The 22,325-nt window shown below is 51.1% G+C and overlaps 1 protein-coding gene across 1 annotated transcript in view; it reads left to right on the forward strand.

Annotated features, from left to right (window-relative positions):
• Positions 1-1,028: 1,028 nt before the first annotated feature.
• THBS2 (thrombospondin 2) overlaps positions 1,029-22,325 on the forward strand; it is a 41,005-nt gene continuing 19,708 nt past the window's right edge. Inside the window, exons 1-10 of the mRNA XM_008007878.3 lie at positions 1,029-1,151; positions 4,082-4,155; positions 5,597-6,153; positions 8,582-8,666; positions 12,325-12,521; positions 13,649-13,789; positions 14,551-14,647; positions 16,444-16,614; positions 16,891-17,067; positions 20,372-20,545. Coding sequence (XP_008006069.3) covers positions 4,104-4,155; positions 5,597-6,153; positions 8,582-8,666; positions 12,325-12,521; positions 13,649-13,789; positions 14,551-14,647; positions 16,444-16,614; positions 16,891-17,067; positions 20,372-20,545 — 1,651 coding nt within the window. The 5' untranslated portion in view covers positions 1,029-1,151; positions 4,082-4,103. The remainder of the gene's footprint in view (positions 1,152-4,081; positions 4,156-5,596; positions 6,154-8,581; positions 8,667-12,324; positions 12,522-13,648; positions 13,790-14,550; positions 14,648-16,443; positions 16,615-16,890; positions 17,068-20,371; positions 20,546-22,325) is intronic.

The following is a 22,325-nucleotide window of genomic DNA, read 5'->3' on the forward strand; positions in this document are numbered from 1 at the left end:
GCAGCAGCTCCCTTTCCACCACGTACCCTGACTTGGGAGACGCAGACCCTCCCCCATGTACCATCAACCTCCACCTTGGAACAGCAGCTCCCCTTTCCACCATCCACCCTGACCCGGGAGAAGCAGCCCCTCCCCATCCGTCGTCCACCCTGACCTCTGAGAAGCGGCCCTCCCACCCCCATGCAGAGTGCACCCTGATTGCCGGTGATGCCTGAGGTGTGGGAGGGGCGGGGGTTCGATGTGCTACTGCTTCTGGTTCTCTGAGTCCTTGCTCTGTGCCGCTGCACATCAGGCTGTTCCTGCGATGGGACCACGTGAAAGTGTGCACGAGGGGACTCGGTCGGGTATTGCATGTCACTGGGAGACGTCCTTGTAGGGGATCTTCACTGAGCAGATGAAGCAGAATTTGGGTTAAAATGAATTTTCCCAAAGCTGCAGTACAGTTTTTCAGTCCTCTAACTGCCTGAGATAAATGTTGGCAGCTTCCTTTGACATTACATTTCACTTTTGTCACATAATAAACTTGGTTATTGACCATAATAACTTTATTAATATACAGACTAATTATTGATACTCACCGATGTATTTTATGTGTTATTAAGAGCCAGTCATTTGGTTTAGAAAGACCAATATCACATTGAATCATTCGAAACATATTTAAGGCATAGAACTTGCATTTTTTTCTCTTAAGCAAAATGAGGAGTTCTAGCCAATCTTGCTCGTGTTATTTATAGCATCTTATTTCCTGAGAGAAGACAGGAAAAGTGAGTCCCTGCCTTCCCTCTCTCTGTCTGGCTCCTCCCAGGCCTGTCTGGCAGGGGCCGGGGTGCAGGAGGAGGAGGCGGCCTCCAGTACAGAGGGGCTGGACTTGGACCCCTGCAGCAGGTACTCGGAGCAAATGGTGAGATCAGAAGGGGGATGATGTCATTCCTTCGAAGGAATGAATTAAACGTGCTTCCTCGTGTGTCTGATTGACAGCACTGCACAGGAGAAGCGGCATATAAAGCCGCACTGCCCGGGAGCCGCTCGGCCACGTCCACCGGAGCGTCCTGCACGGCGGGGCCGGTCTCCAGCTCCGGCAGAGCCTGAGTTTTTCTGACTCAGTCCGGAACACTGAAATCAGTCATCGCTGCATCTTTTTAGCAAACCAGGTACGATTATTTCTTAAACTCAATTATTTCATCGTGCTCCAATTTTAAGAAATTAGAGCTCTTGAACTCTAAGAAGGGGAGAAGAAGAAAGAGCTATGGAGATTCTTAAGGTGGGTGGTGCATCTATTAACACTAAACGGCAAGCCTTTCTTCACGTGGAGTTTTTACTGCCCACTGGAAGAGCAAGGCACGTGGCCGCCGCTAAGCTTTTCCTCCGCGGCTCCTTTGGCCGGCTGGCCCGGCACCCCTTCCTCTCTGAGGGCTGTGGTTGCTGCTATTATAATGCATATACCTGCCTGGGAACCCGGTAAAGGCTTTACGTTTTCAGCTTCAGAATAAGAAGATTCCACATGAGAGTTTGTTATTGAGGAGGGAATTAGAAACCACTCCCGGAGTATCTGAAAAGTAACCGAGATTAGAGAGAGACTCTGATTGTTAACATTATTAGTAGTTTAGAGAGAGACTCAGATCTCTGATTAACATTATTAGTAGATTAGAGAGACTCTGATTGTTGACATCATTATTAGCAGATGACAGAGAGACCGATTGTTTACATTATTCGTAGCTGAAAAGTGGTTTTGAACCTAACTAGAGAGTATTTGTGGTAAGTCTATGCAAAGTCCTGTGACTACCGGGACACACAGCGACTTTTAACAGTTTTGCGGCAGTTTGCATATGAAAAGCCAGCTGGCGGGTTGCCTGGCTACCACTTAAGGAAGGTGGGTTTGGCCGCCCAGGGCTGGGGGCTGAGCACCCAGGAGTCTGCTGTGTCATCAGACTGCTCTTGGTGGGGGATGGCCGGTAAACAATTAGCTCTCTGCAAAGTTATCTTTTACTTGGATTGTTCAACTGAAAAGAGTTTTCAAAGACCTTTGCAAATTCAAACTGTGTTCTGCTGCAGACAGGCACTGAAATCTTTCTTTTGGAAAGACACAAGCATAAACGTGGGTGCGTGGCGTGCAGAGGCTGGGGCAGGGGTGAGGGGCACTGGCTCGTCCGTGGCTCCATCCCTGCCCGGTGTCCCTGGATGGGCTGAGGCCAGGCAGCCCGGCTGCTCATCCTTCCTGTGGCATGGAGCTTCACTGTCCTTTGACAATCCTCAGCGGCGGATGCTTTGTTAGACTCCTGCTCTTGTAAGAATCCACCTCAAGGCAGAGACAGTAGGATGTGGTTTTGTCAAAGGAGTTTGCTTTACTTTTTCCAACCTGTCCTTATGAAACTGGGCATCCAGAACTTTCGCGTTTGCCATCCTGTTCTTGGCTGGCCTCTGCAGGGCCAGCCCCACACAGTTGTCCTTAGGGGACAGCGATGTGTCCGGCAGTGTGGGCTGATGAGGTGGAGAGGTGGGAAGAGCCTGCCAAGGCTATACCTGAGCTGTGTATTCTAACACCTCTCTGTGGTGCTTACGGTGTGCAGGCACTGTTCTAAGCTCATGGTCAAGTGTTCACTCATGTCATTAAACCCTCTTAAGAGCTCCATAGAAAGGTCCTGTCAGCACTACCATTATTACTGCGGCTGCCTCGGGCTTTTAGAGCAGAAAGTGCCCCAGACCCAGAGGCACATTCTGCTCCTGTAACCCATGCCTGTGGTTTGCTGGGCTAAGTCAGCCCCTGGTGAAGATTCGTTTGCTGAATTCATCTCTCATAACAACCCGATGAGGTGGGCGTTTTATATGAGGCTATGTTTCTACAGATGAGGAAACTGAGACAGAGAGGTTAAGTAAGTTTTCCTAGGTTGCACAGCTGGTGTTCAGCATTGCTCAGCCTGGTGCTGGCCTCGGCCGGCGGCTGGCCGTGCTGCTTCCGGAGCCAGGACAGATGAAACACTCACCAAGGACCCCGGGGGTGGCACTGGGGGCAGCAGATGGGTTGCAGGGGGGCCGGGGAGCAGATGAGTTTGGGGGAGTCCAGGGAGCAGATGGGTGTGGGGTCTGGAGGTGCTGCCAAGCATTTCTTCTGGGGAACGTTTCTCTATTCCTGGAAGGTGAGGATTTCCAGGTTACCAAATGTTGTTTCTGGAGAGGGAGAGTCCTTGGATTAACAATGAGAAGTTAACAGCCTTTGCTCTTCGAAATACGGGAAGAATTGGGGTCTCAGTCTTTGCTTCAACCTGGGGCAGGGTGTGACCAATTGCTGGAAGGGACTTGGGGAGCCCTGGGACCCACAGGCTCATGCTCCTTCGGGAGAGGAGAAGCTGAGACCCACAGGGTTAATCATGCCGCAGGGCATTGGGCCACGTCTCCTGACTCCGGGTCCAGCCTCCACTGAGCTGTGCCAACTTAAAATCCCCAAGAATGGAAAAACAGGCCTGCAGGAAAATAAAAAGGCAGGGTCAAAATGATGGCTAAGTCAAGTGTTCTGTTTTTTTGTAAGTATAATTCACCAAATTAAGTTTATTTCTAACTTTTTTTACAGTTAGTATTTATTCTGTTTAATTAGGTTATGCGTAACTGTTTTTTTTCTGGATATTTACACAAAATGCTTTCACAGATTATTTTTGTCAGGCTGGATATTTTTCTAAATTCAAACTTTCCAGATCTAAGTCCTGTCTACGAGTCATATGAACAGAATTACTCCGGGCAAGCGCTGACCTTGCCCATCGTCCATTTGCTCATCTGTAAAACGAGGACAATTAGAGCACCACTTACCTCCTCGGCTATTATGAAGATGAAATAATAGGAATATTTAGAAGGTGATGAGCACAGTGCTTGCCGGCGAATGCTAGCCCAACAAATCTTAGTTATAGTTAGAAGAATCCTGCTTGAAAAGTAAATTTCCTCCTTAGCTCTTAGTTTCCCACAAATCCAGTTGGTGCTGAGTTTTATACGCAAACTGTTTTTCAATGGTCATGTGAGTCACTGGGCCAGTCTCCCTCATAGGCAGGGTTGCAGCTGTGGACTCATCACTAACAAAGGTTTCCTATATCCCCAGGAGCTAAACTGCAGGAGGCAGGATGGTCTGGGGGCTGGTCCTGCTGGCTCTGTGGGTGTGGCCCAGCACGCAAGGTGAGTGTCCTCAGAGCCTGTGGTCTCTTGGGCTTGTGAGATGTGGCTTAGCTGCAAGGCGAGAGACGACAAAATAAAGTGTGCAGTAGGACAATTTTACCCGTGAGGACCTTCTAGCTCCTTAATAGTAACTTACTTCAGAGCCAATATGACATGAGAGAATTTATCTTTGGAAAATTCAGGTGTTAGAGAAAAATGCCATTCCACTTGGAGTTGCACAGTTTATCCTTTTTTTTCTGTAGAGGATGTTCACAGCACTGCAAGTATTTGGTGTTTGTTGAATTATTTTTGCTCCACTTTCTTCCTCCTTTAAATATTTTCCCATGTGTTTACTTTTCTACAGTATGATTTTTAATGACCACGTAATATTTCATCACAGATGAAGCCTGATCTTTTTCAATCAATTCCCACTTAGATTGGTTTATTTTCATTAGCATAAACGGTGATACAAAAAATACTGACGTGGATAAATCTTAAGTAGCATTTGTGATTATGTCCTTTGGATAGGTTACAAAATTGGAATTGTTGAATCAAAGCTTTTAATTCTTGCCAAGTAACTCTATGGAAAGTGGTCCCATGCCCACTTCTATCAGCAACACTGTGTATTATACTGTTCTAATTTGCCAAATATTACATGAAAAGGAAGGCTTTGTTTAAACTTTCCGTTCAGTGTATTACTTCGAATTATTTAAACTGTTATGATTTTGGTGAGGTCTGATCACTTTTCTTGCCAATAGCTTAGGTGGTGACTTAAAACCATTTGTTTCTATACTGGACACTGATCACTCTTTCAGATCCTTACCCACAGGGTGCATTAAGCATTGGAGAATACATTTTTACAAAATAGCAACCTGCTAACATAACGGGTTTTAGGCAGTGGATCTCAACAAGAAAGCAACATACGATTGAGCCGCTTTCAGACACTTTATCAATAGCAAGGCTAAAGATCCATGTCTTTCCTAGTTTGTTCATTCATTTACTTCCTGAGCAATCAACTGGTAGAGAGGACGGCTGCTTTTCAGCCTTAGATCTGAGATGGAAGAGCCAGACAGAGTGACTTGGGACATGTGCCAGAATGTCAGTCGAGGCCCGGATTCCCTCACTAGGAAGGTCGGGCTATGCAAAGGGCCAGCTGAACAGACAGGGTGTTACCTGGTCCCACTGATTTACCTTCTGGCACACGCTCCTTGGCCAGCCAGGGACAGAAGTTGACCCCACAGACCTGCAGCTGCGTTGGGACCACACTCTGAGTAGCGGCACTGGCAGTGGCTTTTCATCAGAGACGGCTCTAGCACTCCTATAAAAGAGGGGGAGAAGCTGTGGGATATTGGGAGGCCTGGTTAATTTCCTTACACAGGAGGTTCTGGTTTGTCACCCTGGGTCCGGCCAACCTCGCCCTCTTCCCCTACGTCACCCTTCTGCACTGCGGTTCCCTTTGCAGCTGGTCACCAGGACAAAGGCACGACCTTCGACCTTTTCAGTATCAGCAACATCAACCGCAAGACCATTGGCGCCAAGCAGTTCCGCGGGCCCGACCCCGGCGTGCCGGCTTACCGCTTCGTGCGCTTCGACTACATCCCACCGGTGAACGCAGAGGACCTCAGCAAGATCACCAGGATCATGCGGCAGAAGGAGGGCTTCTTCCTCACGGCCCAGCTCAAGCAGGACGGCAAGTCCAGGGGCACGCTGCTGGCTCTGGAGGGCCCCGGTCTCTCCCAGAGGCAGTTCGAGATCGTCTCCAACGGCCCTGCGGACACGCTGGACCTCATCTACTGGATCGATGGCACCCGGCACGTGGTCTCCCTGGAGGACGTGGGCCTGGCTGACTCGCAGTGGAAGAACGTCACCGTGCAGGTGGCTGGCGAGACCTACAGCCTGCACGTGGGCTGCGACCTCATAGACAGCTTCGCTCTGGACGAGCCCTTTTACGAGCACCTGCAGGCGGAAAAGAGCCGGATGTACGTGGCCAAAGGCTCTGCCAGAGAGAGTCACTTCAGGGTACGCTCTGCAGGGAGGTGGCCACGGTGAGGGAGGAAAGAGCTTTGCTGGGAACTGACCCGCGAGTGCATCTGGTGATGCGATGCTTGAGCAGGCGGAGCCTGGCCTTAGAGAAGCACACTGCACCTCCACACACGTGCTCACATGCACACATGCACACACTGCACACCACATGCAACCACAGGCATGTGCACACGTGCACATGCACCACACACCCATGAACATGCATGCACACAAACACATGAACACACATCCAAAGACATATGCAAAACACTGCATATGCACTCACACTCGCATGTGTATATACATCACACATGCACACACACGAACACATATCCAGAGACATATACACAAACACTGCATATGCACTCACACTTGTATATGTATATACATCACACATGCACACATTACACACACATGCAAACACACATGCACACAAACACACGAACACACATCCAGAGACATATACACAGACACTGCATATGCACTCACACTCGCATATGTATATACATCACACATGCACACACCACACACATGTGAACACACATGCACACAAACACATGAACACACATCGAGACATATACACAAACACTGCATATGTACTCACACTCGCATATGTATATACATCACACATGTACACACACCACACAACACATGCACAGACACACACCTCACCACATACACATGCATGTGAACACACCCTCACATATGCATGCCCGTGTGCAAACACCGTACATGCGCACGCACATGCAGACCCACATAAACACCATTCACACACTCATATGCACGCATGCACACCACAGACATGCATGTGAACACACACATGCACACACATGCACACACCCTACATGGGCATACATGCACATACACAAATAAACACCATGCATACACTCACATTCACACAGATGTGTGCACGTGCCACACATGCACACACACACCACACACACATGTGAACATACTCTCACACATGCACATGTGCACACAACCATATATAGGCACTTATACAGACATGTGGACAAAACAGGTGTGCACACACCACACACAGTCATTCAATGCACACACATCATACGCATGTGAACACACACATACATGTGCACAAAAGCACCATACACAGTCACACACATGCACACACCTCCACACATAAACACACCATACATACACTCACATTCACTCACATCCCACACACACACACAAAAACACATATAGATGCACACACAGAACCACAGATGTACAGACGCATGAACACACATGCACACACACTCATACACACGTATACACACACAAACTCCACATGTGAACTCATGCATACACATACGTCCACCATGCATGTGTACACACACAGGCACACATGCACACACAGGCACACATGCACACACAACGCATGCAGAGCCACAGGCAGTTGTCAGCACATACATACTTTCACACATGCACTCACCCTTTCATGTGCAAACACCACCCACAAGCGCACACACACACACAATGCACGCCTTTCTAAGTCATGATTAATCAGAGAGGGCCGCCCCAGCTGTGCTTTCCTAACTGCACTAATAACCATCCGTTGTGATTGAGGGCTGGTTTGATGATCAGGGAATCAATCCTATTCCAATGTTTCTAGCAATCCCAGACTCTTTTGATCACGACCAAAACCACTCTTAAATGTTTGCTTTAGTAGCGAAATGATGGGAGAGCAAAGTAGCAGGTGCCCTTTTCCAAGGGAAAGGGCTATTGATTTATAAGGGAATGGTTTCATGTCCATTTTGGTTAAAATATGTTTGGAAATGAATCTTCCTTAAACTGCAGGTGTTTAGAATCACAATAGGGTGTGGTACCTTGCTCCCTCCCAGTCATGTAGGGCCTTGGAAATAAGTACATGCTTAAACTCAGTAATTTGAGTAAAAGGCCTAGAGATGCATAGCTTGTTTTTGAGTTAATCTCTCATGGGTGCCCAGGAATTCCATACTATATAGGATTGGCCCAGCCCCACCGTAACTCAGCTGCGGGAGGCGCTCAGGGTCTGTGTCTCTGAGTAGACCAGTGGGCCTCTGTGAGCTCCTTAGCCCAATGCAGAAACTCGCTAATCATGGTGACTTGCAAGGAAAGAATGGCCTTGAACGTCCATGGGAACATGCCCAGAACACACAGCAGGCCACACCTCTCCAAGGGCCATCTCACTCATTTGTGAAACATTTCCTTCTAGGTAGATTTCTTACATTACACTTCCATTTCTTGTGTCATGCTCAAAAGCAAAATTTCAAAAGTCCTATATACAGAAAAACTGATTATAAAGAGACTGCAAACCTGCTACGTAGAAGGAAATACTTTCACTACTTGAAGATTGCATCTTGTATGTTTAGAATGACAGTTAGTTTGGCATCAAACATTGGATGTTTATCTGTGGCTCTATTTTTCTGCTTGTATGTATTTACAGGGTTTGCTTCAGAATGTCCACCTCGTGTTTGAAAACTCTGTGGAAGATATTCTAAGCAAGAAGGGTTGCCAGCAAGGCCAGGGAGGTAGGTGTGTTTTCAAAAATGCATTTGATTTACTGGCTTGGATGGGTTTCTATTGTGACATGATGTGTGTGTGTGTGTGTGTGTGTGTGTATGTATGTGCATGCATGCTTGTAAAAATTTAAGTAAAAATATTTGGAACTACCACTATTGTCTTTGAGTGAGTTAGCTGGTCACCTTAGACATGTTGATATCTGAAAATAATAAATTGATTAAGTAGTTAATTTTAAGCAGATTTTAATAATCCAAACAATTTTATTATAGAAGACAAAATATAAATAGCTGGTACTTTAATATGACTTTAAATATAGGCAACTTTTCCAGCATATTAATGTGTGATGCTCGTCTGCCTAAGGAAAGTCATAGATATTTGTTGAACTTGACTTACAGAAGTTTTTTTTTTTTTTTTTTTGAGACGGAGTCTCGCTCTGTCCCCTGGGCTGGAGTGCAGTGGCACGATCTCGACTCACCACAAGCTCCGCCTTCTGGGTTCACAGCATTCTCCTGCCTCAGCCTCCCGAGTAGCCGGAACTACGGGCACCTGCCACCATGCCTGGCTAATTTTTTGTATTTTTAGTAGAGATGGGATTTCACAGTGTTAGCCAGGATGGTCTCGATCTCCTGACCTTGTGATCCGCCTACCTCGGCCTCCCAAAGTGCTGGGATTACAGGCATGAGCCACTGCTCCCGGCCTAGAAGTTTTCTTACACTGTTCATAGTCGTTATCTCCATCATATGATGGAAATCTATGCTACTTAAATCATTGGCAGATGATCTCACCTTTTCTGTTAGTTACAACTGTGAATAGTATTTCCAAGCATACTTTCCAGTATTTTCTTGAGCATTTCATTCCGAAGGTCGCTGTGACAGGCTCATTAAATGTCATACGTCATTTAATCTTCAGAGTCACTACGTGAGATGCGTACTTTCACTTTCTTCGTTTTACAAAGAGGAAGCCTGGCGCCCGAGAGGTGCTGTGTGGCTGCGTGTTCAGCTCCCCAGTGAGCAGGCAGCAGGGCTGCTGCTGGGGTCTCACAGCCTCAAAGCGGAGCTCACGTCTGCCACACGGTGTGGCTGTGTGCGCATGAAGGCCAGGCCATTTCTGTTCCAAATCATGACAAGTGTGAATTGTTATGTCATCAGGAAGATGTGGGATTTGGTGTCTTTGATGCACAACGACTCTGTGATCCCATCGCCCACTTCAGAACCGGGGTGCGTAGCCCACTCCTCAGTTACACGTTGCAGGTCCTGATTGCTGTGCATGTCCTGTGGGGAAGGAGAACAGGGAGACATTTGATCATCAGTGCAGGGAGAAGCGTGTTCTAAGACCAACCCTCATCCCAGCTCCGACTTTCACCCCGCCACGACCCTCGCTGTGCCTGTGACCTGAGGGGTAATTTGCAGCACAGGCGGCGTTATCTCGGCTCCAGCACTCCGAGTGCCAGGGCCTCAGCTTCGTGAGGCAGTGCTGTTCCCCGGGCTCCTGGGGTGCAGGTGGCTGCGGGGCTTTTGGGTACTTTTTGTTGCAATAATGTTTTCAGTCTGATATATTTATATGTATGTATGTGGGTATGTGTGTGTGTATTTTCACTAATATAGAAAAATATTGTTTTTATAAACAAAACATATATGCAAATATTATTTGTATGAAAGAAAATACACCCTTTGCGGTGTTCCTAATCACACGTTCGTACCATAATTTCACGTGGGTTCAGTTAAACTAGAGCACAGGTTATCTATGGCACGTTGAATTAGTTGTCATAATGGTTAGTGAGTAAAACTAACCTACTATGACAAACACGACTTACAACTCTATGTAAGCAAACACCCTGTGTGTGTGTGTGTTACCAGCATACACCCTAGCAGGTGCAGTCTCCTTCAGCAGGTATTTCCTAGGCTCATAGGTACCAGTGAATAATCCCTGGAACTATTAAAAGCAAACCTTTAAAACTTATGAGAAACTCTTAGATCTCCCCCCCCCCAAAAAAAAATCCTAGACTTACAGAGAAATCTAGATCTGTTATCTCCAGATGTAGAATAAGTATGAATCTATATACATATATCTACCTACCATATGTGGCAATCAACCCTGAGTTAGTCTACTCAAAGCCAGGTGGATGCCGATGTCCCATTTGGAGATCTTTGCCGACGAAGACTCCTTCTTCACTGGTTATGTCAGACTTGAGGAAAATGGGTCTTTATAGAAACAGCTACTTCATGGAATGGTGCTTGGTAATGACACTCCCTTCTTCACTGTTTGTTAAAAGTAAGAGTAACCTTGTGAAGGGGCTGAGCCATTATTATTTTACAACTGAGAATATTGGCAGAAGCCTGGAGAAATGCAAGTTAGTTGGAAGGTTTTACTACCAAGTAAAACTACATTCCTGTCAGAGCCGGAGCAGAAGCAAAGATATATGCGGTCTTTTGTTTAACTTTTAAAGGAATGAAAAGCAAATACCCTAGGTTAGCTAAAGATCAGTGTGCTGGGTAAAATCCGCTCAGGGTGGTTTCTCTCTCTGCTAACACATCGATACTGACCTGACTGTACATGGCTATGGGCATGATGAATCTGAGGGGACGCTTCTGAGCTTAATGTGAATTGCAGCACAGTTTATAACCAAGTAACAAAAACTCGATCATGGAATGCCTGACAGTGCTGTAAAATGTGTAAGTCATTCCTCAATAATGGACTGTCCAAGAGAAGTCAGGCATTTCAAAGATGGGATCCTCACCCCTAAGAGGGAGCGGAGTCCTAGACGCGGGTGAGGTGAGCTCCGGCGTAGAGCCTGGGCCCCTACTGCGTCTGTGCAGGCCCCACTGAACCTGAGGACGGGACCTGCCTCCGACCCCAACTTGCCTTGGGTCAATTTGTAAATTACATGCCATACCCATCCAGGTCCCACGATATAGGGTTTCAGACAGAGCGGTGGGAAGGTAGGAAGGTGGAAGTGGGGGGAAGGTGGGAAGTTGGGAAGGTGGGAGCAGTGGGAAGGTGGGAAGGTGGAGTGGTGGGAAGGTGGGACGGTGGGAGCTGTGGGAAGGTGGGAAGGTGGGAGTAGTGGGAAGGTGGGAAGGTGGGAAGGAGGAAGCAGGGGGAAGGTGGGAAGGAGGGAGTGGGGGGAAGGTGGGAAGATGGGAAGGTGGGAAGGTGGGAAGACTGGGACCAGCAAGGCACAGTCTCGAGGGGACCGGCTGTTTCAGCAAGAGGATGAGTGAATTTTCTTTAAAGCAGAGCAAGGAGCCATAAGAAAGGGTGTTTGGGGATGAAAATAAAAAAGGTTGAAGAGTCGAGAGGAGCCGTCAGAACTTGTGGGAGATGTGTTGTTCAAGAAGCAGATTTGTGGTCGGAAGCTTTGGAAAGAGGGGACCTGGGTCTGAGTGACATGCGTGGCCGCTCCTGCTTCTGCGTTTGGACCGTGTGGGCCTGTCCTATATTGCTGCGTCTCCCCACTCCTAAGCTAACCGCGGCTCCGCTCCTTCTGTGACGCGTGACAGTGTGGGAAACAGTCGCTGTCCGCTGTCCCCTGTCCCTGCTGTTCCTGGTGTCACCCAGCACCAGGCCTCTCTGGGAACCAGGGCAGGTCATCCTCCCTGTGGTTCCAGCCCCTGCTGCTGGCCACATTCTCCGTGACGCTCACGGCCCTTCTGTACTTCCCCTCAGCTGAGATCAACGCCATCAGTGAGAACACCGAGACACTGCGCCTGGGTCCACATGTCACCACCGAGTATGTGGGCCCCAGCTCGGAGAGGAGGCCCGAGGTGTGCGAACGCTCCTGCGAGGAGCTGGGGAACATGGTCCAGGAGCTCTCCGGGCTCCACGTCCTCGTGAACCAGCTCAGCGAGAACCTCAAGAGAGTGGTGGGTGCCCGCGCGGGGCTGCAGGGGTCACAGGGCACGGGCAACTCCGCCACTGGCCCATCTTGGTGGGTCTCAACACTCCCTGGCCTGGCGGTGCCTAGTGCTCGATGTAAAAACCCACAGTTCTCAGGGGAGGCATCTGCCGGGACCCTTGCTCAATATTCAGCGTTGTTAGAGGGAAGTTGGGTAGATCTAGGGAAGTATTCCCAAGGAAAACAGTCCTGGGCACAGTCTCCAAAGTAAATTCTTAATTTGGGGAAATTTACCTCCTTGGTAAATCTGTAGGTATGAGTGTACACACACACACACACGCACCTGCAGAGGAAAATACTTTTATTTAAAGGACTGCATGTTGGAGTAGCTGAAGAAGCAGGATGGGAAGTCCCTGTGAGGCTGGCAGGAGTGAAATGGGTTTTAGCAGCACAGCGTGGCCAGGAAGAGCAAGGGATGCCTGTGGGGCTCAGGACGGGCAGCTTGCAGTTTAGAGAAAGGGACTGAACATAATGAGGTGCTCTGGGCCATAGTGCCCCACGATGTCCACATGGCTAACCAGGGCGCAGTGATGCTGATTGTCACTTGTACCCAGAGGACACGAAGTAAATGATGCCAGGAGATGGAACCGGGGGCAAGGAGGGCCACGAGGGCAGGAGCCCGGGGCAGGGAGGGTGGCGAGGGCAGGAGCCCGGGGCAGGGAGGGTGGCCAGGGCAGGAGCCTGGGGCAGGGAGGGCGGCCAGGGCAGGAGGTTGGCTGTATCCCTGCCTGTCCTATGGCTGCTGCCTGGGGACCTTGTTCCCACCCGCAGTCCCACCTTGGGTTCCCATTGAAGGAGCCCCAGCGTTGCTCTGCACTGACCCCGGTGTCATGTGAGCCGCGCAGTTTCCACTCCCCTGGAAGGCAGGTGGATGGGTCGCCGCAGAAGCCCAGGCAGTGGCAAGCTGTGGCACTGGCTCAGAAAGCTCCATGAGGATGGAGGGCAGCTTCTGGAACTTCCTCCCAGGGATAAGTCAAGTCCTACTTGACTTTAGAGCTTTTTAATGAAGGAGGAACTTTGTTTTTCATCCACAGGCATGATGACTAAATACGTTGTTTTCTTGTCTATACTTAAATATTTCACTTGATTTTCCAGTCGAACGATAACCAGTTTCTCTGGGAGCTCATTGGTGGCCCTCCTAAGACAAGGAACATGTCAGCTTGCTGGCAGGATGGCCGGTTCTTTGCAGAAAATGAGACGTGGGTGGTGGACAGCTGCACCACGTGTACCTGCAAGGTGAGGCCCCAGAACACGGCTCTGGGGGGAGGAGGCCACCACTGGACAGTCGGCAGAGCTTGACTGCCTGGAAATGCCAGCGTTCAGTGTGGCTGTGTAAAACCTGTTCAGCTATGTGAGGAAATCCGAGTGTAAGAACCACAGACGGGCCAGGAACCATATTTATGACTCGAATCAACCTCTTTGTTTGCACATAAAGAACCAGAGCCCAGAGTGGGGGGAGCGACCTGGCCAGCATCACCAGTGGGTTAGAAACAGGAGGAACAGAGAAGCCAGACATGGCCCTAGACTCTGCATTTAATTCCATTCGGTTCTGACAGAGCCTGAGGCTCAGCAGAAACATTTGGGGGAAATACAAGCCACTGCCTGAAGTCTTATAGACAGACAATTTAGCTTTTAGTGTTACTCTATTTCTGTAACAATGGCCTCGGAGTTACCTTAGATAGCGGGAGTTCCTGCTGCGTGTCTCTTCTTCCCTCCTTCTAGGAAGCGTGGAGCTCTCTATTGCTTCCTTGCTGCTCAGTGAAGGGAGAAAGGAACGGAATGGATGCAAAGAGCCATCTGGGGGCCCTGTTCTTGTTAGGCTCTGAGCACTAATGGGAGAAAAAAGATGCCCTTATTTTCACATCTCTGTTTGTAACGTACGGTCCGTAGGATGGAAAACATTCAGCCATTCTGTCGACTCCTTCTAGTCTCAGCCCTTGTACCAATGTCCTCTGCTTTTAAATGAGTGTTTCATGCATGCCTTTCTTCACCTGTAGAAATTTAAAACCATTTGCCACCAAATCACCTGCCCGCCCGCGACCTGCGCCAGCCCGTCCTTCGCGGAAGGCGAATGCTGCCCCTCCTGCCTCCACCGTGAGTATCGCCAGCCGGCGAGCGCATCCTGCATTTTTAGGACGTCCATGCTTGTTTGTTTATTGATTCATTGGTTGGTTTTGGCGGAGAAGAGTGAGGTTCAGCCCCATGAGGACAGGTGAGGGAATCAGGGGGCCACCCCAGGCCACTGGTCGTCCACTGAGGACTGACTCGTGGCCAGAAAGGAGTGTGGAAGCCCTGGGAACGTGGGGGTGGGAAGGCTTGTCCTGATGCTTCTCAGATGTGGAAGCTGAGCCCAGGGGTCATGCAGTGAGCCCAGAACAGGCCTCGATGGGGCCCCAGTTGAGGCAGAGAACACACGTAGGTCTGTGACTGTGTTACGGTGGCGAGCGATCGCTGTATACACACTCCTGGATAAGAACCATAGGAAATCAGACAAACAAAAACCAAAGACTGTTACCCGAGGAATATGTTCTAAGTGATAGAAATACGTTCCAAGGAACAGAACCTGAGACAGAGAGGAACCATGCGTGGACACCCTGGGGGTCCCGGGCCACCCTGGAAACTCAGTGCACGTTCAGAGACTGAGTTGGCCCCAACACTGCCCTCGGGTCTCTGTGCTGCCTCCCACCCCTGCCCCGAGTTCCCTTCCCAAGTTGGCTCTGCTGACCCCACCCAGAGCTCCTGAGCCATCCATGGCTCCCCAGTGCCTTGCCATCCGGGCAAAGTGCTTCAGGTCCACACCTCAAGTTGCTGCTGCACTAAGACCAGGCAACGCTTCTCCCAAACTAAACTAGTCACCATCCCCCAAACATTCCCAGAATGTTCCGGTGGCCCCAGAGCTCTGTCATCCTCAGGACACCTTAACTCTGATGCGGACAGAGAATGAAGGGACTCAGAGCTCACGCTCTGCCACTCTGTGATTTTGAATACAATGGGATTTTTCTGAGTTTCAGATTTATTGCCTGTAAAATGCAGAAAATGTATCCCCTATATGGTTAGTCTTATAATGAAAATCAACAATTCAGTACGCATAAAAGTGCCTGTTAGGTATTCACAAAGCCAGATTGCTCCTGGCACAGCATAAAAATATAATCTTGATAATTAAATGGCCCATATTAGACTAGAAGGAGATATTTTATGTTATCAAGAGCATCATAACCAGAAAAAGATCGCCTTGACCATTTTTCTTTTCTTTCCCTGCTTTCTGGAACACTGAGTCATGGCACATTCATTGGGTTTCTCTCCTTACGAGAATGATTTCTTGCATCAGGTTGTTCTTTCCTTCCATTTGGGGGCTGTGATTACCCGTGAGGAATTTCTTTAGAGGGAATCTCCTTTTTATTAGCTTGTTTCAGTTTACTTGGAAATAAGTGACCTGTAATTTTCACCAATAATTGAAATGTTTCACTACATTATGTAAATCAGTGAACAGAGGTTAAATGGAAATACATTAAGTCTTTCTAACTTTAATGAAACCTCAGGTAGAAAAGATTCAGCACTGTCTTTGGCAAGCTATTTTATAAAATTGATTAGAAGACTTTCCTGGACACACAAAGTTTTAGCTCCTTGCAGCACCCAACAGTAGACCCAGAAATGTGTTTCTGCTCTTCCCTTGAAAGGCAGCCCCTGAAGTCCTGTGCTGGTCACAGACTTGGGTCCCACAGAGCCACAGCCCAGTCACCGGGACGTCCACCTGCCCCAGCCAGGCAGTGGCTCCTCAGACTCCTGGATGCATGAACTGTGGCCCCATGCCAGCTGCCCTGTGCCTGTTCTGTTCTGTGGCACGTCTGCGAGGCAGGGCCTGATTCCACTGTGTTTGCTTCCTCTGGCAGCGGTGGACGGTGAGGAGGGCTGGTCTCCGTGGGCAGAGTGGACCGAGTGCTCAGTGACGTGTGGCTCTGGGACGCAGCAGAGAGGCCGGTCCTGTGACGTCACCAGCAACACCTGCTTGGGGCCCTCCATCCAGACACGGGCTTGCAGCCTGAGCAAGTGTGACACCCGCAGTGAGTGTCGGGCATGTGACACCCGCCTGCCTGTGGGGTGGGCTGGGCTTCCCTCAGCCTTTGAGACCTTTGCAAGGGACACAGTTGCCCTCAGGAGGCGCTGGACCTTTGCAAGGATTCTGGCCAGGCGAGGCTTTTCCTCCCGGCTGATGGGAGGGGCTCTCCTTCCCTCTCCTCAGCAGCCGTGAGATGCTCCTCGGTTAATAAGGCACATGGTTTACAGGCAAACGCCCCTCTACGCGGCACAGCCTGATGTCTCTGTGCTTCTTGTGTTAGTCCGGCAGGACGGCGGCTGGAGCCACTGGTCACCTTGGTCTTCATGCTCTGTGACCTGTGGAGTCGGCAACATCACACGCATCCGTCTCTGCAACTCCCCAGTGCCCCAGATGGGGGGCAGGAATTGCAAAGGGAGTGGCCGAGAGACCAAAGCCTGCCAGGGTGCCCCATGCCCAAGTAAGTGCGGTGAAGACGGGGCCCTGGGTGGGTGGGTCCGCAGGCGGTTCACAGTGATCCGGGGTGCCAGGGTCTGTTCCAGCCCAGTCCAACCGAGCAGCAAAGGGGGCTGCCATCCCAGGCCTGGCTCAGTACTGGACCCATCCTTTGTGGTTAATTCTGCTCACCTGTACTCAGCGCCAACCTCTGAGATAGTCCTGTTTCTTCCCGGTTCAGGAGAGACTGTAATTAAAAGAAGAATGAGCCAGCACTGCAGCTCTGTCATGGGAGGGAGTGTGGATGGGGAGGGAGTGTGGACGGGGAGGGAGTGTGGATGGGGAGGGAGTGTGGACGGGGAGGGAGTGTGGACGGGGAGGGAGTGTGGATGGGGAGTGAGTGTGGACGGGGAGGGAGTGTGGAGGGGGGAGTGAGTGTGAATGGGGAGGGAGTGTGGACGGGGAGGGAGTGTGGACGGGGGAGTGAGTGTGGATGGGGAGTGAGTGTGGACGGGGAGTGAGTGTGGACGGGGAGGGAGTTTGGAGGGGGGAGTGAGTGTGGACGGGGAGGGAGTGTGGACGGGGAGGGAGTGTGGAGGGGGGAGTGAGTGTGAATGGGGAGGGAGTGTGGATGGGGAGGGAGTGTGGATGGGGGAGTGTAGATGGGGAGTGAGTGTGGATGGGGAGGGAGTGTGGACGGGGAATGAGTGTAGATGGGGAGTGAGTGTGGATGGGGAGTGAGTGTGGATGGGGAGTGAGTGTGGATGGGGAGTGAGTGTGGATGGGAGAGAGAGTGTGGATGGGGAGTGAGTGTGGATGGGGAGTGAGTGTGGATGGGAGAGAGAGTGTAGATGGGGAGTGAGTGTGGATGGGGATTGAGTGTGGATGGGGAGTGAGTGTGGATGGGGAGTGAGTGTGGAGGGGGGAGTGAGTGTGGATGGGGAGTGAGTGTAGATGGGGAGTGAGTGTGGATGGGGAGTGAGTGTGGATGGGGAGGGAGTGTGGATGGGGGAGTGAGTGTAGATGGGGAGAGAGTGTGGATGGGGAGTGAGTGTGGATGGGGAGTGAGTGTGGATGGGGGAGTGAGTGGATGGGGAGTGAGTGTGGATGGGAGAGAGAGTGTGGATGGGGAGTGAGTGTGGATGGGAGAGAGAGTGTGGATGGGGAGGGAGTGTGGACGGGGAGTGAGTGTGGACGGGGAGGGAGTGTGGATGGGGAGTGAGTGTGGATGGGGAAGGAGTGTGGATGGGGAGGGAGTGTGGATGGGGAGTGAGTGTGGACGGGGAGGGAGTGTGGACGGGGGAGTGAGTGTGGATGGGGAGGGAGTGTGGACGGGGAGGGAGTGTGGATGGGGAGTGAGTGTGGATGGGGGAGGGAGTGTAGATGGGGAGAGAGTGTGGATGGGGAGGGAGTGTGGATGGGGAGTGAGTGTGGATGGGGGAGTGAGTGGATGGGGAGTGAGTGTGGATGGGAGAGAGTGTGGATGGGGAGTGAGTGTGGATGGGAGAGAGAGTGTGGATGGGGAGTGAGTGTGGATGGGGAGTGAGTGTGGATGGGGAGGGAGTGTGGACGGGGAGTGAGTGTGAACGGGGAGGGAGTGTGGATGGGGAGTGAGTGTGGATGGGGAAGGAGTGTGGATGGGGAGGGAGTGTGGATGGGGAGTGAGTGTGGACGGGGAGGGAGTGTGGACGGGGGAGTGAGTGTGGATGGGGAGGGAGTGTGGACGGGGAGGGAGTGTAGATGGGGAGAGAGTGTGGATGGGGAGTGAGTGTGGATGGGGGAGGGAGTGTGGATGGGGAGTGAGTGTGGATGGGGAGGGAGTGTGGATGGGAGAGAGAGTGTGGATGGGGAGTGAGTGTGGACGGGGAGGGAGTGTGGATGGGGAGTGAGTGTGGAGGGGGAGTGAATGTGGATGGGGAGTGAGTGTGGATGGGGAGGGAGTTTGGATGGGGAGGGAGTGTGGATGGGGAGAGAGTGTGGATGGGGGAGTGAGTGTAGATGGGGAGAGAGTGTGGATGGGGAGTGAGTGTGGAGGGGGGAGGGAGTGTGGATGGGGAGTGAGTGTGGACGGGGAGTGAGTGTGGATGGGGAGTGAGTGTGGAGGGGGGAGGGAGTGTGGATGGGGAGTGAGTGTGGATGGGGAGGGAGTGTGGATGGGGAGGGAGTGTAGATGGGGAGGGAGTGTGGATGGGAGAGAGAGTGTGGATGGGGATTGAGTGTGGATGGGGAGTGAGTGTGGATGGGGAGTGAGTGTGGAGGGGGGAGTGAGTGTGGATGGGGGAGTGAGTGTGGAGGGGGGAGTGAGTGTGGATGGGGGAGTGAGTGTGGATGGGGAGTGAGTGTGGATGGGAGAGAGAGTGTGGATGGGGAGTGAGTGTGGACGGGGAGTGAGTGTGGATGGGAGAGAGAGTGTGGATGGGGAGTGAGTGTGGACGGGGGAGTGAGTGTGGACGGGGAGTGAGTGTGGACGGGGAGTGAGTGTGGATGGGGAGTGAGTGTGGACGGGGGAGTGAGTGTGGACGGGGAGGGAGTGTGGATGGGAGAGAGAGTGTGGATGGGGAGTGAGTGTGGACAGGTAAGGAGTGTGGATGGGAGTGAGTATGGACAGAGGATACCGCAGATGCACAGAACTGTGTCTCTCTGAAACAGCCTTCCCCTGCGTCTGTGCAGACTAGGGTGGGAGTTACAGAGCACTTGGCCCAAAGCATCAAGGGCTTCCCCAGGGAGACCTGGCTCAGGAAGTGCATGGATGTGCTGAGAAAAAGAGGGTGTGTGGGGATTGCTTTCAGCGGTGCCTCATGGATACCGCTTGTGAGGACATTCGGTGTCACACCAGGCTTCTGAGTTGAGGTGACCCTCCATGACAGAGGGACACATTGGCGAGGAGTTCTGAGCTTCTCAGTGTAAACGGTGGTGTGGGGCCGGGCACAGTGGCTCACACCTGTAATCCCAGCACCGTGGGAGGCTGAGGCAGGAGGATTGCTTGAGGCCAGGAGTTTGAGAGCAGCCTGGGCAACATAGCGAGACCCTCTCTATTAAAAAAAATTATTTTATTAAAAAGAGGAGGTGGTATGATTTGTCTTCTGGAGGTCAAGAGGTCGCAGCAAAACCACTGGAAACGCCGTCGTCTGCATCACTCCTGGAATACACCGTTGCAGCAGGCTTGGTGGTGCGATCACGCTCTGACCTGTAGTCAGCCAACCTGGGGAGAAACCAGTTTGTGAGGCTGTATAGGGAACACCACGTCCCACCTGCTCTTCCCTCTCAGCCAGCTCGCGTTCTCCACCCCGGGCCTTGCTCTGACCTCCCCCCATTGGTTTTCCCCGCAGTCGATGGCCGCTGGAGCCCCTGGTCCCCGTGGTCAGCCTGCACTGTCACCTGTGCCGGTGGGATCCGGGAGCGCACCCGGGTCTGCAACAGCCCTGAGCCTCAGTACGGAGGGAAGGCCTGCGTGGGGGATGTGCAGGAACGCCAGATGTGCAACAAGAGGAGCTGCCCCGTGGGTGAGTGAGGGGTGGCAGCGGGGGCGCTGAAACCGGCTTCCGTTCTGATGACAAGCGCAAACGCTTTGGGAAACTAGATGAAAAACACAGAAAAGAAAAATCCATTTAGTTGCACACGTGAAGATAACTGCTTTTAACATCTGTATTTCAGTCCTCCTGTATTTCTAATGTAAAAACAGAAAAGATGCCATGTGGCGTGACCTGTGGAATGCAGGTAGTTGTGTGGTGTGGAATGCGGTGTGTGGGTAATTGTGTGGCGTGGCCTGTGGAATGTGGGTAGTTGTGTGGTGTGGTATGTGGTGTGTGGGTAGTTGTGTGGTGTGGAATGTGGTGTGTGGGTAGTTGTGTGGTGTGGAATGCGGTGTGTGGGTAGTTGTGTGGTGTGGAATGTGGTGTGTGGGTAGTTGTGTGGTGTGGAATGCAGTGTGTGGGTAGTTGTGTGGTGTGGCTTGTGGAATGTGGGTAGTTGTGTGGTGTGGTATGTGGTGTGTGGGTAGTTGTGTGGTGTGGAATGTGGTGTGTGGGTAGTTGTGTGGTGTGGAATGCGGTGTGTGGGTAGTTGTGTGGTGTGGAATGTGGTGTGTGGGTAGTTGTGTGGTGTGGCTTGTGGAATGTGGGTAGTTGTGTGGTGTGGTATGTGGTGTGTGGGTAGTTGTGTGGTGTGGAATGTGGTGTGTGGGTAGTTGTGTGGTGTGGTATGTGGAATGTGGGTAGTTGTGTGGTGTGGAGTGTGGTGTGTGGGTAGTTGTGTGGTGTGGCCTGTAGAATATGGGTGGTTGTGTGATGTGGAATATGGTATGTGGGTAATTGTGTGGTGTGGCCTGTGGAATGTGGGTAGTTGTGTGGTGTGGCCTGTGGAATGTGGGTAGTTGTGTGGTGTGGAATGTGGAGTGTGGGTAGTTGTGTGGTGTGGAATGTGGTGTGTGGGTAGTTGTGTGGTGTGGCCTGTAGAATATGGGTAGTTGTGTGGTGTGGAATGTGGTGTGTGGGTAGTTGTGTGGTGTGGCCTGTAGAATATGGGTAGTTGTGTGGTGTGGAATGTGGTGTGTGGGTAGTTGTGTGGTGTGGCCTGTAGAATATGGGTAGTTGTGTGGTGTGGAATGTGGTGTGTGGGTAGTTGTGTGGTGTGGCCTGTAGAATATGGGTAGTTGTGTGGTGTGGAATGTGGTGTGTGGGTAATGTGTGGCATGGTCTGTGGAATGTGGGTAATTGTGTGGCATGGTCTGTGGAATGTGGGTAGTTGTGTGGTGTGGTATGTGGTGTGTGGGTAGTTGTGTGGTGTGGAATGTGGTGTGTGGGTAGTTGTGTGGTGTGGCCTGTAGAATATGGGTAGTTGTGTGGTGTGGAATGTGGTGTGTGGGTAGTTGTGTGGAATGTGGTGTGTGGTAATTGTGTGGCGTGGCCTGTGGCATGTGGGTAGTTGTGTGGTGTGGCCTGTAAGATATGGGTAGTTGTGTGGTGTGGTATGTGGTGTGTGGGTAGTTGTGTAGTGTGGCCTTTGGAATGTGGGTAGTTGTGTGGTGTGGTATGTGGTGTGTGGGTAGTTGTGTGGTGTGGAATGTGGTGTGTGGGTAGTTGTGTTGTGTGGCCTTTGGAATGTGGGTAGTTGTGTGGTGTGGTATGTGGTGTGTGGGTAGTTGTGTGGTGTGGAATGTGGTGTGTGGGTAGTTGTGTGGAATGTGGTGTGTGGTAATTGTGTGGCATGGTCTGTGGAATGTGGGTAGTTGTGTGGTGTAGACTGTGGCATTTGGGTAGTTGTGTGGCTGGGAACATGGCATGT

The sequence above is a fragment of the Chlorocebus sabaeus genome, chromosome 13, assembly GCF_047675955.1.
Source record: "Chlorocebus sabaeus isolate Y175 chromosome 13, mChlSab1.0.hap1, whole genome shotgun sequence".
NCBI lineage: Eukaryota > Metazoa > Chordata > Mammalia > Primates > Cercopithecidae > Chlorocebus > Chlorocebus sabaeus.